General features: G+C 47.7%; 1 protein-coding gene across 1 annotated transcript; it reads right to left on the reverse strand.

The window, feature by feature from the left end:
- Positions 1-6,677: 6,677 nt before the first annotated feature.
- LOC121335991 (sushi domain-containing protein 3-like) lies at positions 6,678-11,784 on the reverse strand. The gene is made up of 5 exons (XM_041404614.1): positions 11,763-11,784; positions 10,330-10,518; positions 9,162-9,321; positions 7,191-7,370; positions 6,678-6,885 (listed from the first exon to the last, which is right to left on the reverse strand). Exons 1-5 carry the CDS (start codon positions 11,782-11,784, stop codon positions 6,678-6,680), a joined length of 759 nt encoding a protein of 252 aa, XP_041260548.1.
- Between the last annotated feature and the right edge of the window lie 3,144 nt (positions 11,785-14,928).

A 14,928-nucleotide genomic window follows, 5' to 3' on the forward strand; every position in this document is an offset into this window, starting at 1 on the left:
TAGCCTTCAGGAAAAGCTTTGCAACTACAATGACTTCTCCTTATGATGCTGCATTCCCAAGAAAGACTTCTTGGTGGGTAATACTGGCATTACAACAGTAAGGTGCATCAGTGATCAGACTGATATGTGCTGGGTGCAGCTGTTGTCACATTTAGCCTATTTTTGTGTACTGTCTGATGTGGATTCTGCATCCCCTCAGTTGGGAACCAATGTGGTGTTGCACTCTGGTCAGCTGTGTGGAGCTCACCTGTTTTTTCTCCTGAAGTTTTGGGTTTATTGGTTGGGGGAAGGAAGGTGGTTTTTGTTTTGTTGGGTGTTTGTTTTGGGTGTGGATTTCTTTGGGTTTTTTTGTTTTTTTTTTAATTAATTGATAAAGTTTTCCTATGACTAGAAATTCTGTACAGGAACATTTATTGAAGAGAACATCAGTGTGATGGTCTTAGTTCATGGTCTGTTGTTTGTTATATTGTACGGATACTTGCAGCTCTTTCATGTGTTAAGCGAAGAACAGTGCTTGACTAAAAGGCTGGTGACCCAGGACTGGCAACACATTTGGTAGATAATGTCTGGAGAAGGTAAAGGATGGGCCAGATTTCTCTTCCAAAATGTGTATGAGTGTTGAAGGAAGGAAGGGGATTGTTGGCCATGGATGTGTTGATATAAGAAACTGTGTGGCATTTTTAATGAATTTACAATTCAGGTGTATTAATTTGAGGGTGAGCAGTGCTGGATTGATAGTAAGGGTTCCTGCCCTATGGCTTCCCCCTCCCTGTATTTTTAATGTCAAACAAGGGTATTATGTTTTTTCTAGATACAGCAATGAATAAAATGTCACCTTCTGGCTGAGGTGAAGAGCCATTGCATGAATTCTTTTTCCTTTAAAAACTTTAATTGCCTAGTTGGAAATCAAGTGTCAACAGGTAGGTGGCGTTGTAAATGCAGTGTCCTGACAGACCTGTTTTAATCACAATTAAAATTTAAAAAAAATTAAAAAGGATAAAGAAAACCACTAAAAGGGGGTAAAGTTAGAATGTTGAAAAAATAAAAATTAAAAAAGTATTAAGGAGAGCCACTTGCGACTGGCAGGTGCTCAGCATGCCCCGGGTTACTGTACAGTTCAGTTTTCCTCCTGCTGGGAAAGCTTTTGGCAGTGCCCTGGGCTCCCTGTGCCTGGCACCAGGAGTCGGTGTCAGCCAGTGCCAGGTTTGACCCAGCCTACTGGCTTGAGCAGCTGGGAATGAGGGAGGCTCTGGCTCTCTGCTGAGCTGATCTCAGGTGCATTCACCCCCTGGCACCCCCTGCCTCATGCAGCTCCTGAATTGCTGTTGCAGTGCTGCTGCTGGGGCAGGCACTTGAGCGGTGCTGGCCGCAACCGCCTGGGTCAAGCTGGACCTTCCTTGTCCCCGTTTGGGGATTTCCTGAACTCAGCTTTTGTTTTCCTTTTCCTCCATCACAGACTCTGTTGTCCAGTAGGTTTTTTTCCCCCAAGATGCTCATATAATCATAAACATTGAAGATGTTGGATTTTAGGGAAAATGGGGAATGGTTTTGGATTTGTTTGTTCTGTTCTAGTTTGGAGTTTTTTATAGTTTGGTAGAGTTGTCATGCTGCTGTGGAGATTTCTGGCTTTTTTTTTTCTTCTGGTGGGAGAGAAATGGTCCTGCATCAGTTTCCATCCTTATGCTTGTAAGGATGTTTAGAAAAATAACAGTTGAAAAGCTTGTGATACCTGGGTGCTTATTGTTCATCCCTCTCCTCAAAATATATGGAAGTTGCCTTAGTTGCCAAGGAGCTTGGCCCTGGTGTTGGTCTCTAGCACACAGAAATCCAGTGCACAGCAGGTGTTGCATTGCCTGGGGCTAATTCCCTCTGGGGAAAGCTGGGATTAAAAACTCACTGCTCAGAACTGAGGTGTGTCAAGAAACGGAGAGGTGGCAGGCAGAGTGCTTGAAGGGTTGAGGGACTGGAGTTGTCACCAGCCGGCTTGAAGGGTTTGTAGGTGCTTGTAATGTCTTGAGGGGGATGACCTCTCCTCCAGTCCAGCTGGAGTTCTCAGTGTGGCCAGAGCATGTACTGTAAAGTGGTGTTTGGCATGAAGCTGTGCTTTGAGTGGTTTTGCTTTACATCTCCAGTAGTGTGTGGCTGCATGGCCAGCTGTGGGTGTGCTTTCCGCTTGTGTATGGTCATTGTTTGAGCTGAATGCAGATGCAGGAACTGTAAGAGCTTGTGCTCCTTCCTCTTTGCCCAAATCTCAGCATTTTTTTCCTTCTTTGGGATGTTCAGCTGATAGCCATGCCTAAAGATTCTTAGGTTTTCCATATATTGTAGCTTTGTAGATTTGTAAGATACAGTTGTATGACTTCTAGTACTTTTCCTACCCTCACGTTTTAGAACAATAAGCTAAACCTTTCTAACACATTCTTGAAATTTTATTTAGTCTTAAAAAGAGAACTTCTGACAAGCATGTTTTGTTTTCCATCAGAACTTGAAACATAACAAGAAATAGGGTAAAGAAGACCCTGGACCAACTCCAAGGGGGTGACCTAAGGGTGGGTTACTGGGGCCACTGACCTCCTAGTGGATATACCTGCTAGATATACTGAATAATTGCACTTATAAAAATGGTAGGAATCCTTTGTCACGGGTGCATATGTAGCCATATCTGTGCACCCAAAAGCTTTCATTAAATAATTGCTTTTTATCTTACCACTCTTAATATTTTTTGTAAAGTTTTTGTCCTTTGATTCCAGGCAGCAATAGGAAGGAGCTCTTGAGTTCTCTTCTCTTAATAGTTGAGACCATAAACAAAGCTTCTAAAGAGTAAAAATGTGAAGTATCATCATACCTCTGGGTTGCAATGTAAGAAAATGCATAGGATGCTGTGATCTACATGCAAGAGTATTGTTAATGAGCGAGGTGTTCATCTTCCCTACTTTCTGGGCTTTGCCTTTGCCCCAGACATACTGCAGTTATGTTTCTGTGGCAAATTGAGGGCTCTTCAGATGGAAATGGCCATACAAAGTTGTTGCCATAGAAGTTCAGGGATCTGGAGTGACTTGTGGCACTGAATTGCTGCATTGTGAGGGTTTGAGGTGAGTTGGGTGACCTGGCAGCTGCAGATTTGTTACTGGCTTTGCTGATGAAGAGTACTGGTCTAGGGTGGTCTGATGCAGTGACTTAGGTGTGGAAGTCATTTGAACAGAGGTGGTATCAGTGCAGAGGAAAACAGTACAGAAAAATCCTTTTTAATCTAAAATCTGTGGGAGAGTGATATGCCTGATACCTGATGGTCAGGAGGTTCCATCTCCTGCAATGCAGGTGAGTCTTTCCGTGGGATACAGGCATCACATAGTTACTGTTGTTGTCTCCTGTGAAATCTTGTTAGATTGCTATTTCTTTTTCCCAGTCCTGTGACTTAAAATTGACAAATAATGTGTTTGAGGTGCATGGAGAGAGAATGAGACTTGCTCAGCTCTTTACTCTTCTTACCAGCACTTAAAATGTTACTCTAGAAAGCTTGTACTGCCAGAAGGTGGCCGTTCTTTTCAAGCTTGACAGTGAATGTGTTTTTAGAATTTCGTGTCTTTAGCATTTGGAGTTACAGGTCCCAGCATTAATCTTGGCCATATCTCCAGAGAGTCTGAGACTGCTGAACAGTCACGGGAGGCTGGTACACCAACCTTCACTGGAGAATTTAAAGTTGTGACCAAAACTTGTTTAGCTCTTTCAAGATAAGCATGCAGGCTGAGGTTTACAGTGTGGAGTCTGAAGCTTAAAATCCTGTTTAAAAAAAGAACCAACTGGGAGGGCTTTGTTCAGACACTCAGCAGAAAGCTACTGTTTGTGAGGTTTGCCCAGGACAGAATGGGCAATGAGCTGTCCTTGCAGCTATCTCCATCCCTCTTCAGATGGTTTCCTTCCGTTCCAAGGGCCAGCTCTCTGCAGGATATTGAATGTATATAATTTAAATTTAAAAAAAAAAAAAAGGTGGTATGTGGGGTTCAGTGAATGCTGGCTCCAAAAGGAACCTCTGTGTAACATGGCAAGAATGCATGGGGTTATAATCTAAGAGGTTTGCTTCTTCCAGTTTACAAATTATTTAAAGCTTCTATATAGTTGCCTTCCTCCTCCCTCCTCATTTGGTAAATAAATGAAACTGTGCTTCTTGTTGCCTCACTGATGGTGTTTTCCTGAGTTGAAGCTGATTGTGGCTCTTCACACTTTCACTCAGTTCTTGCTGCGCTGGTCCAAGGAGCTGAGGCAAAGAGTAAAGGGTAGATAGGGAAACTTGTAGTAGAGCTGACCTTCCTGTCCTTAACCCATATTTATTTTCTTGGTTCTCCTGCTACTTGAGATGACTTTTGAGGAAGACCTGGCTGTGTGTGCTTCCTTGCCAGAGAAATTTGGCTAAGACAATGACTTGGGATCAAAGAGTTTTGTTAGGAAGCTGAGCTTTGCATACATGCATTAAAAAAAAAAAAAAAAAAAAAAAATAAAAAAAAAAAGAGTCAGGAAAATGTTACTCCAAGGAAACTTTTAAATTTTGTCAAGTAAATAATTTTTAAAATATCAATTGCATGAAATGCGTGTTTCAAGTTGACAATTTTCTCTGTAAGAAAAACTACTGTGTCAGTTTTTTATTGAAAATGCCAGCTTTTTGTCATGACACTTCATGTGAAGTGAAGTTGCTGACAAATCAGCAACTTTCTGGACATGTTTGGCAAAAGATTTTTATATGTGCAATGTGCATCATTTCAGTTTATAGTGAAAGCAGGTGTCAATCTCTAATATTATGTAGCAAAAACCCACACTTCTGGTTTTAAAGCCTCACCCACATCCAAAGAACAGAGTCCCAAATGTATTTTTTGAACAAAAATCTCTTTGGAGAGAGAGAAGATTGTAGTGAGGTTTTTTGGATTCATTAAAACATAAAAAGGGAGAGGAACAGAGAAAGAAATAGGAAAAGTCTCATTCCTGTCCTATTCAATTTTTCTTTTGAATAGTTTACCTTGAAACAGGATTATTCCCCTCCCTTGGCTGGAAGAAGAGAGAGGAAAAGGTAAGAAGGAAAGGTAAGGAACAGGTAAGGTTAGGATGTGAGCTGAAGGGAAGCTCAGAGCAGATCTTGTTTTCCCTGTCCTTTCTAAGGCATCAGTTGGCTTAAGACAATGAAAGATTTTTCTTCTCGTGCAGTTGCTGGTAAATGGCCACTGTCAACATCATCATCTTCCAGAGATCTGTAAAAGTTTATCACCCGCTTCCAGACTTCCCATAGCTTGGTCATGTGAGAAAAAAAATAAAAAATAAATACATAGGAGGTGAAATTGGAATAGATTCCTTTATTATTAGAAATAGAAAAAAAAAACCAGTGTCCCTAGCCCTCATTCCAGGGAAAAGTGGCAGCAGTATCAACATCTACTATCAAACCTCCTCTTATCACAAGGAAGTACTAAATTGCATCTTTTTAAGGCTTTCCTTGAAATGTGATGCAGATGTTGACAGAAATGAAGTCAGCAGACTAAAACTCCCACCTTTGTAGCAGGATTGTATGAGTATCACATTGGATCCTTGGGCCAACAGGGCATGCTGGGGTGCTGGTTCTTTTTGCCAGCCCCATGCATGGAGCAGTTGTGGGGGCTGCCAGCCCCTCCTCTAACACCACAGCACTTCCTGAGATACCAGCAGTGTCTCTGTGCAGACCCAATGCCACAGTAGTCACCAAGCCCCGTGTGTGCCCAGAGTGCCTCCGGCATAGCTGTGTGTCCTGGGGTGCAAAGAGGATAAGGTGTTCTGAAGCTGCCTGGCCAGGCTCTGCATATGCTCCTGGAACACGCCCCTGGACTTCCACCCAGGAGATGTTGGACAGAAATACAGTGTCATTGCTTTCTGAATGCAATTGATGGTGCTTAGGTTAGCTCTTTGAGTCCTGCTATGGATCCTGATAAATGTGAATTGAATTTCCAGTGCTGGAGAGAAGAGATGAAAAATCCCCAAGAGGTTTGTTGGGTTTTGGTGGTTTTTTTTTTTCCTTTCCTTTTTGCTTTTTTTTTTTTTCTTTTTCTTTCAGAGGGGGTGTTGTTTTGTTTGTTTTCAGATGTGCTAGGTTCTTTGTATTAAAGATAAATCCATGTTTTCCCCTTGACTGGCTAGCTTTGCACTCTTGTCAATACATCTTCCAATCTGAAGATTGTCCGTATAGAAGTGGGGGGATATGGTGACTTCTGAATGCCAGCAAAAAAACCCTTTAAGTCTCCATCTATATTCAACTGCAACTAATTGTAAATGCTTCCAGATATCTAATCTCATTCTTTGTTCCTGGTAAACACTTTCAGCCTTTAAAAGAGCCCTAAACAGAAAATCAGACTCATGTTCAAAACCTAGAAGTCTACACATAGATTTCAGGTTAAGCTGGGGTTGCTCAGACCTGACTTTGATCAATGGTCAATTAAGAAGTTTATAACCCAGAAACTCCTGTTTGAAATGTGCACTGCTGGGTATGGGAGGGAAATAAAAGGCTTATATTAAAAATTGTCTTTCAGCATGAAGTGCCAGGTTTTCTCCACTTGAAAACCCAGGTGGAGTAATTGGCTCTTCTGAAATGCTTTCCTGAGCTCAAGGAGTTAACAGCGTTAAAAGGGGAAAAAAAAAAAAAAAAAAAAAGGAAGTGGAATGGCAGTTTAAATTCTCACACCGGTTTTCCAAACTTGCTGCAGAGCCTGTGTTGCTGCAGGCCCGAGGGGCAGCCGCGGGCGGCCGGGCGCTGAGGGCAGGTGGCCGGGCAGGCCGCTGCCCGGGGCGGGGCCGGCCGGCAGCCCCGGCTGGAGCAGCGCCTGGCTCTCGCAGCGCCATCTTTCCACGGGCACCTTCGGCTGCTGGGCTGGGCTGCTGGGAAAGGCAAGCGGGACGGGACATGGTAAGGAGCCTGTACCCAGGTGATGCTGAGGCAGGGCAAAGGGAAGCCCTAGGCCTCCGGCTTCCCTCCCCTTGGAAAAGAGCGGGTGCAAGGGTTTCACTGCTGTGGGGTTTCACACCCTTCCCCTTGTCAGAGGATGAAGCAGAGGACTGACTGCTCAAGAGACGCCAGCTTTTTTACAGCTGGCTGCTGCTGCCTCCGGGCAGGCTGGGAGCAGCTCTCGGCTATGTGTGAGGAGCTTGGGAGGGCAGCGGCAGGGGGTGGTGCTGAACCGTACCTTTGGAAAGCCAGGTTATTGCAGCCTGCCAATGCCCCTGGGAACACAGAGCTGGAGACGGCCGAGAGGTGGTAATCGCGCCGGTGGTAGTATTTGAGTCTTCCGAAAGCATTCCTGCCCCTCTCGGCGGTGGAGGGGTCACGCCTCCGTCCTCTGACTTTGCTTCTCTGCTGCTGCTGCCTGCCGGGTGGTGAGAGAGAGATGCTCATGCAGGTGCTTGCTTGGTGCTCTGTGCTCTGGCTTTTATTTGCTCACACAGGGAAAGATCTCTATGTTTGTATCCTAAGGCAACGCTGTCGCCCAGTGATTTTTACCCCGTTCTGCTGTTCCCAGAGGAAAGGACTGATGCTGTTTCAGCCCTGCAGAAAAGGGTTGCACCACCTAGGGAAGAGCAGGCCTGTGGGAAGAGGAATGGCTGGTGCCTGTTGAAAGACTGAGATGCTCTCTCTTGCTTGCAGGGATTTTTTTTTTTTCTCCTTGTCTTTGTGCACTTGTGATAATGAGTTAGGCTCTTGGTTAAGGTGTATTCCTAGGCTGCATGGTCCCTGTTACTGTAATCTTTCGCCCAGGATACAAAAGAGACCTTGCTGGGCTGTAGTGTATGCTGGGAAAACTGCGCAGTGCTGCTGCAGAGATGATTCTCTGTGACTGTGGTCCTGCTACCTCTGTTTGTCCAGTCCTGCTTCCCACCATGACTTTTCTCCCAGCTATTTCCAGAGAAGAATGCTTCTCCTTTCCCTCCCCAGCCCTGGGCTGTGTGCAGACAGTTGCACTGAACTTAGCCTCAGAAAAGTGATATTCCTATTAACCATCCTCCATGTACTGTCTGTTCCCTTCTTCCTCTGATAATGGGGAGCTTTTTGTAGATCACCAAGCTAACAGAATCATAGAACAATTTAGGTTGGAAGTGGCCTTTCAAGTGACCCCACTGCAATGAGCAGGGACACCTTCAACTACATCAGGTTGCTCAGAGCTCCATCCAATCTGACCTTGAATATTTTCAGGGATGGGGCATCTATAGCCTCTCGGGGCAACTTGTTCCAGTGTTTTACCACCCTCATTTAAAACCCATTTTCCTTATAGTCAACCTTAGCCAATCCTCTTTCACTTTAAAATAATTGCCCCTTGTCTTATCATAACAGGCCCTGCTAAAAAGCTTGTACCCCTTTTTCTTGTAGGGTATCATCAAGTACTGCAAGGCTGCTGTAAGATCTTCCTGAAGCCTTTGCTGCTCCCTGAATGCCAACTCTCACAGCCTTTCTCACGAAAGTGCTCCAACACTCTGATCATCTTTGTGGCCTCCTCTGGGCCTTACTCAAACAGGTCCATGTTTTTCTTACTTTAGGGACCTCAGAGCGGAATGCTCTGCAAGTGGGGTCTCACCAAAGCAGAGCAGAGGGGTAGAATCCCCTCTCTCACCCTGCTTTGGATGCAGCCCAGGATACAATTGGCTTTCTGGGCTGTGAGTGCCATTGCTGGATCATGTCCAGCCCCTCATCCACCTGCACCTCCAAGTCCTTCTCAGCAGGGCTGCTCTCGATCTGTTCATCCCCCAGCCAGTGTTGATATCTGGGCTTGCCCTGACCCAGGTACTGCATCTTGCACTTGGTCTTGTTAAACCTCCTGAGGTTTCCATGGCCTCACTTCTTGAGCTTGTCCAGGTCCCTCTGTATGGCATCCCATTCCTCAGACACGTAACAGGAGCCCCCTCTGCAATCATCATCATCAGCATCCCCACTGATGGAAACCCCTTCCACAGTCAAGCATACCTTGGCTTTGGAGCAGTGGTTTAACTTTTTTTAATGCTTGATAGTTCCAGATGTGTGAGCAGGAGGGCTGTGAAAGGGCACAAGTGGGTCTCAAGTGTCCCGAGTGGGCACAACCCGCTGTCTCTGCAGATGGCAGCAGCGACGCTCCTTCAGCGGCCGCAGCTGCTCCTCGCTGCTGCCGAACCCACCCCACCGCTCCCACCCCACCTCCATACTCACCCCCCGCGGCTCTTCCTCGCCCTGTCGCGCCAGCAGCACAGGGCGAAGGAGACGGACAGGATGCAGAGCCAGGATGACGGCTCCGCTCAGCAGCGAGGCGGCCACCGCGATGCGGGACCCGGTGCCCGAGGGCTGCGGGGCGGCTGCGGGCAAGGGGCGGTGAGCGGCGCCGGGGAAAGGGACGCCCCTCGCTCCCGGCCGCCGTCCGCCTTGCAGGTAACCCAGAGTGACGCCAGAGAATATTTATTAATAACCATTATAAAAGCTAATGGTGAACGTGGGTGATGCCGCGCCGGCTCAATACACCAGAAAGTTGATGGAAAAAAACCCCCCCTATTAACACATCATTTTTTTTTCAGATAATTAATATAAAATAATCACACGGGATAGAAAATATAAAGCATTTGATGTGTCTTGCATAAAGCATAAGGGTAGCGGAAATTAAGCCCTAAAAATAGAAAGGAGAAAGATTAAACAGGAAAAGTAGGAAAAAATTAAAATGTAATAAAGCCAAAAATGGAAAAAAGTTTAAAAGGGAGAAAAGTTAAAAAGGAAAAAACGTTGAAAAATGTAAAAAGGAAAAATTTAAAAGGACAAAAGGAAACAGCTAAAACCGGAAAAAAGAATGTTAAAAGAAAAGTTAAAAAAGTATTAAGGAGAGCCACTTGCGACTGGCAGGTGCTCAGCATGCCCCAGGTTACTGTGCAGTTCAGTTTTCCTCCTGCTGGGAAAGCTTTTGGCAGTGCCCTGGGCTCCCTGTGCCTGGCACCAGGAGTCGGTGTCAGCCGGTGCCAGGTTTGACCCAGCCTACTGGCTTGAGCAGCAGCTGCTGGGAATGAGGGAGGCTCTGGCTCTCTGCTGAGCTGATCTCAGGTGCATTCACCCCCTGGCACCCCCTGCCTCATGCAGCTCCTGAATTGCTGTTGCAGTGCTGCTGCTGGGGCAGGCACTTGAGCGGTGCTGGCCGCAACCGCCTGGGTCAAGCTGGACCTTCCTTGTCCCCGTTCAGGGTGGCCGGGTCACCCCACCTCCCGCTGCCCTCGCTGCCGTGGTCAGAGCGAGGAAGGCCCCGTGGGAGGGCCGGTGGCCGCACCTCCCCACCCGCGTTAGCGCTGCCCCCGGGGGCTGGATCCCGCCCGAGGGCTCCTTACCCTGGCACTGCGGAGGGGCGTGGCTCCAGGATGAGGTGCTGTCCTGGCGGAGGCAGGCGAGCCTCTCGCTGCCCACCAGCTGGTATCCCTCCTGGCACCAGTACACGAGCACCGAGCCCAAGGAGACGCCTGAGCCTCTGTCCACGTAGTAGTATCCGTAGCGCGGCGGGGGGAGAGCTGTGCATGGCACTGGGGGAGAAGGGGACATATTCAGCGTAGGTGGTGACAAACGCCCCCCAGTGATGCTGTCAAAAGGGCTGCTAGTCCCCTGTGTTACTCCTGCAGGACCTGCAAGCCTCTGGGACGGTGTGTGTATAGTCCAAAGGAAATACATTACAAAGTCTAGCAGTTTTATCTGAAAAAATAAGTTTTTCAGTTGCAAACTCTCTAGTGTGAGCAGCTGCTGAACAGGAGAAGTGAGACTGGAAAGGTGCAGGCTGGGGAGAGTATGCAGAGAGCAATTTTTAGGGGGGAAAGGAAGAGAATGTTTTTTAACATTGGGAGAATATTGTTGGTTGGAACTCAAAACAAAGAAATATTACTCTCTGCTAGAGAGAGAGGCTTTTTTTTTTCATCCCAGCCTTTAATTTTTTATCTAGTTTGTAACTGACATCTATTCAGAGCTACTTAATTGTCCTGCTTAGACCATCTCTTTTGCATTTCGCGAATACCTAGGGAGAGCCAAAAGTTAGGTAGGCTCCAAAAAGAATGGCAGTCTGACCACGTGCTTGCCAACCCCCCCATCTGGATATTCTACCATAAGGCAGAGAAAGTGTGGTAGCAGGTATCATGGATATCATTATCCTCCATTAATGAAAATACTCTGATCAATTCTAATTTAACCAAGCTTAAAACCTGCAGGCAGAAATGTGCTTTATCTAGCTTAGGGGTAACTTTTGTGGGAAATTCCAAATGGAATAGCAAAGCTAATGTGAGAGAAAGGTCTGGTTTCCCTCTGCTTTTACTGAGATGGTGTAGGCTTCTAGTCCAGTGGGGCTGATAAGAAACAAACCAGGCTGAGTAAAATCTTTCTCTCATTTCAGCAGTGCTGTTAACAGGTAGTGCAGATGTCTGTATGAGTTAATTCAGCGGTGCCAGGGAGGCTGCTGAGTGTCTGGACTGGATCTCTTGTATGACTACATTGCCCAGCACCATCTGTTATGACCTTTGCCAACAGTCACCATGGTTTGGAGTATGACATGGGCTCTCTGAGCTGCTGCCAGCCCCGGGTGGGTGGTCACCCCACAGCAACCCTGAGGCCGTATCTCACTGGGAAATGGCATGTGCTTTGCCCTGGAAAGTTGATTAAAGAAAAATAATCACCCTCAGCAGCTGGAGATTATTTGTACTTTTTTAAAAAAAGATCTCAGTTTCTTCCCAAGGGTCGCAGCTCAGCCTCTACGGATAGGATGTGTCCAGTGCACGTCCCATACCCTGAGCAGACAGCTGGTCCATCGTGACAGGCATAGATGTTAACATGGAGGAGGACTTTACTCTCAAAGGAAAACATTAACTGTCGAGTTTCCTCCCTGTGCCTCCTGACTGCTTCTGGTGCAACACGTCTCTCCCGTATCACAGATTCTGCTGTGGCCACCACACAAAGCCTTGTAGCCACTGTGCATGCCCTGGGAGTGCCGCTGTGTCCGACGAGAGAAGCACCATCAAGCCTTCATCCCCGCGTCCCTGCGCCCTTCCCCGTGTGTTCCTGCACCGAGGGGCCCCAGGCAGCCCGCAGAGGGAGAGGCGGGAGATCGCTCATTTCAGTACCTGAGATGTTGCTCTGCACATCGGTCCCGTTGGCAGCGTCTCTGGACAGCCCCTTTCTGACGTGTCCTGCACCGAGTGAGGCGGTCCCGGGCCCAGCAGCATCACTCCAGGCAAAGCTCCAGGGCAGCAGGCAAAGGACGATGCATTTCCCGAGCCTTTGTCCCGTCATGGCTTGGGCAGACACAGCACCATTGGGTGCCCGGCCGCCCCGAGCGCCTGCGGTTTCCCTTTGCGTCTGAGCAGGAATCAGCTGAGCTCTTAGTGCATTAAGCCCTGAGCAGCAAAGCTAGAAGCCGCTCTTCCCCCCGGCACTTGCCTCTCCTCCGCGCCGGCACAAGTCCTGTGTCCCTGCTCCCAGCACTGCCAGCCCTGCTCTGGCCACTCGCCTCCAGAGTCCCATGGAGAAGGAAAACAGGTGTGGGAAAGGGAGTGAGAAAGAGCAAACCCTTAGGATCCATCCTTTACAGCCCCTGTCTGCAGAGACTGGCTGTTAGCATCTCTCTAGGTGCTGGAGCTGCACATCAGGAACCCTTCTCCTTCTCCTCCTCCTCCACTTACCAAAATCCATGCTTGAGCTCACTGCTGAGACTCTTACGCTGCAGACCCTCCTGGGCTTGTCTCTTCCTTCCTGCCAGAACCTAGGGCTGATTTTCTGTCAACGGCAGTGGAGTGGGATATGAGCCATGGGATTCAAAAGGGTTTCATAGCAGCAGTTCCACTGGCTTTGCCACTATGAGAACTGCAGAGAAATCTGCTTTTCCTTTCCCTTTTCTCTGCTTGGCATCTCTCTGCCTGTCATTTCAGGCTCTGATGTTTTATAGGTGGAGGGGCTGTAGTAGCAATCAACTCTTGCCTCCTGGAATGTATGTTGCTCTTACCTACCCCACGTGCCTGGTCACCTGGTCACCCATGAAAAGATGCTCCATGTTGCCTTGAGGGCTTAAGAGCCAGATGTTTTGGAGCAGGCAGTGCCTTTGTGCCAGGGCTCTCCCCAGCAGCCAGTACAGCAGCTGTGTGACCAGCAGGACTTTGAGGTGACTTTTGGAGCATCCCCTGCTGTGGCTGTCTTCTCCCCTTCTTGCACCCCCTGGAGCTCCCCTGGCTCTGTGGGTCTCCCTCCTGTACTGCATCCTTGCCTGTCCTGAGACTTACTGCAGGTGTAAGGGTTAGAGGCTGCTATTCACGAATTGCATTGGCACAAATACAGCTTTGCATGCAGATGGATCAGTTTTTGTTCATTTCTCTTTTTATATCTGTAGTCAGTGTGCTGGGCTGTTTATGGCTGCCCCAGTGGGTTCTGAGGGGGGGAATGTTGCCTTGGATGTGTGAGCAGCTTCTATTTCTAAAACCCATCAGTGGTCTTACTATCTTAGTGTGATTTACTGTAGTGCATAAAGGAGAAATAAAAATGTCAGGATCAAGTTCTTGTCACATTCCATCCCAACACAGGGATGTAGATGAGGGTGTCTACTGAGTGGGAGTTGTGGGGCCAGGCAGTGGCAGGACCTTGCTTGCCTTCCTCCCCAGCACTGGGACCTGCTCTTAGCTTTACTCCCACCTGGAGTAGTTCAGCAGTACGCTGGCCCTCCTTGTACTTGCAGAGAGGTTTCTTGTCACCTCCATGAGATTTTTGGATGTGGGAATGCGTTAATCCTGCTCTGTTTGTCCATCCATCTCTGAGTGGGTTTTTTTTGTTTGTTTGTTTTTGGGTTTTTTTTTTGTTTTGTTTTTTTTTTTCTGGGCTGGTATTTCTGGGCTTCTCTCCAATGGATTTATTTGATTCCTTAGGAAAACCTGTTTCAACCTCCCATGACTCATAATGATCTTGCTCAGAAACTACTTTCATTTCTTCGCTTTTCTGGTTAATCCTTCTTAATCCTTGACCTTTCTTGGCACCCCCTGGAGAGCAGACCAAGGAAGTATGTTCCTGCCTGTCTCAGTGAATACTGCTATATTGCTGGTATTGCTGGTTTCTTGGGAGTGTTTTTTTTTTTTTTTTTTTTTTTTTTTTTTCTTCATCTGACTGCAGGGATTGTACTGTTTGCTCGTGCAGTAAAGGTAAAAGTTTTGAGGCAGGACTGTGTGACAGTGGAACTGTCTGGACTGTGTGCCAGTGTAACCCTGACAGCAGAGAAGCCTGCCTTGGGGCATGCCCTGGGTGCAAACCCTGTTGTCTCCTGGAAGCTGGAGCACAGGCAGCCCCCTGGGCTCTGGGGCTATGTCTCTCTGGACAGAACCGACCCTGAAGTGGTCCCTCTGCTGAGCCTGAGCCTGGGATCTGTGTCCACCTTCTCCTGCCGGGGCTTACGAGCTGGTCCCTCTGCTGCCAGACTGGCAGACAGTGGGAAGAGCCTGGGGCAGTGCCCCTCTCTGCTGCTGGGTGCATCCAGATGTGCAATAGCTGTGGACTGAGCACATGCCAAAAGCGTGGCCTTCAGCCCGGTGTCAGCAGCAGTCTGGCTTGTCACACATGCCAGGGAATGACCAGGCTCAGCAAAACCCCCGTGACACAACAACCACGTTTGTGCTCAAAATGCTGAATAGGTGACATGGATTAACCCTTTGCTAATGCTCTTAAGAGCTAGCCTGCAGCTGAGGGAAATAAAGGGGTTTATTATTACAAAATCAATATCCTGCTGGAGTGGGATTTCAGTGCTGTTCCCAGTTCCTGCTTTCCAGAGGCAGACATCTGCATCGAGCTGGGCACCAGAGCAGGGCACCAGGCTGTTCCTGCAGGGAGTGCAACTTCCTCCAGGGCTCAGGAGAGGAGCATGTCCATGCCCCAGGTCAGTCCTTTCCTTGTGAGGAAGGCTAAGAGGAAGGAGAAGCTAG

The sequence above is a fragment of the Onychostruthus taczanowskii genome, unplaced genomic scaffold (genome assembly GCF_017590055.1).
Source record: "Onychostruthus taczanowskii isolate IOZ18803 unplaced genomic scaffold, ASM1759005v1 scaffold216, whole genome shotgun sequence".
NCBI classification, from domain to species: domain Eukaryota; kingdom Metazoa; phylum Chordata; class Aves; order Passeriformes; family Passeridae; genus Onychostruthus; species Onychostruthus taczanowskii.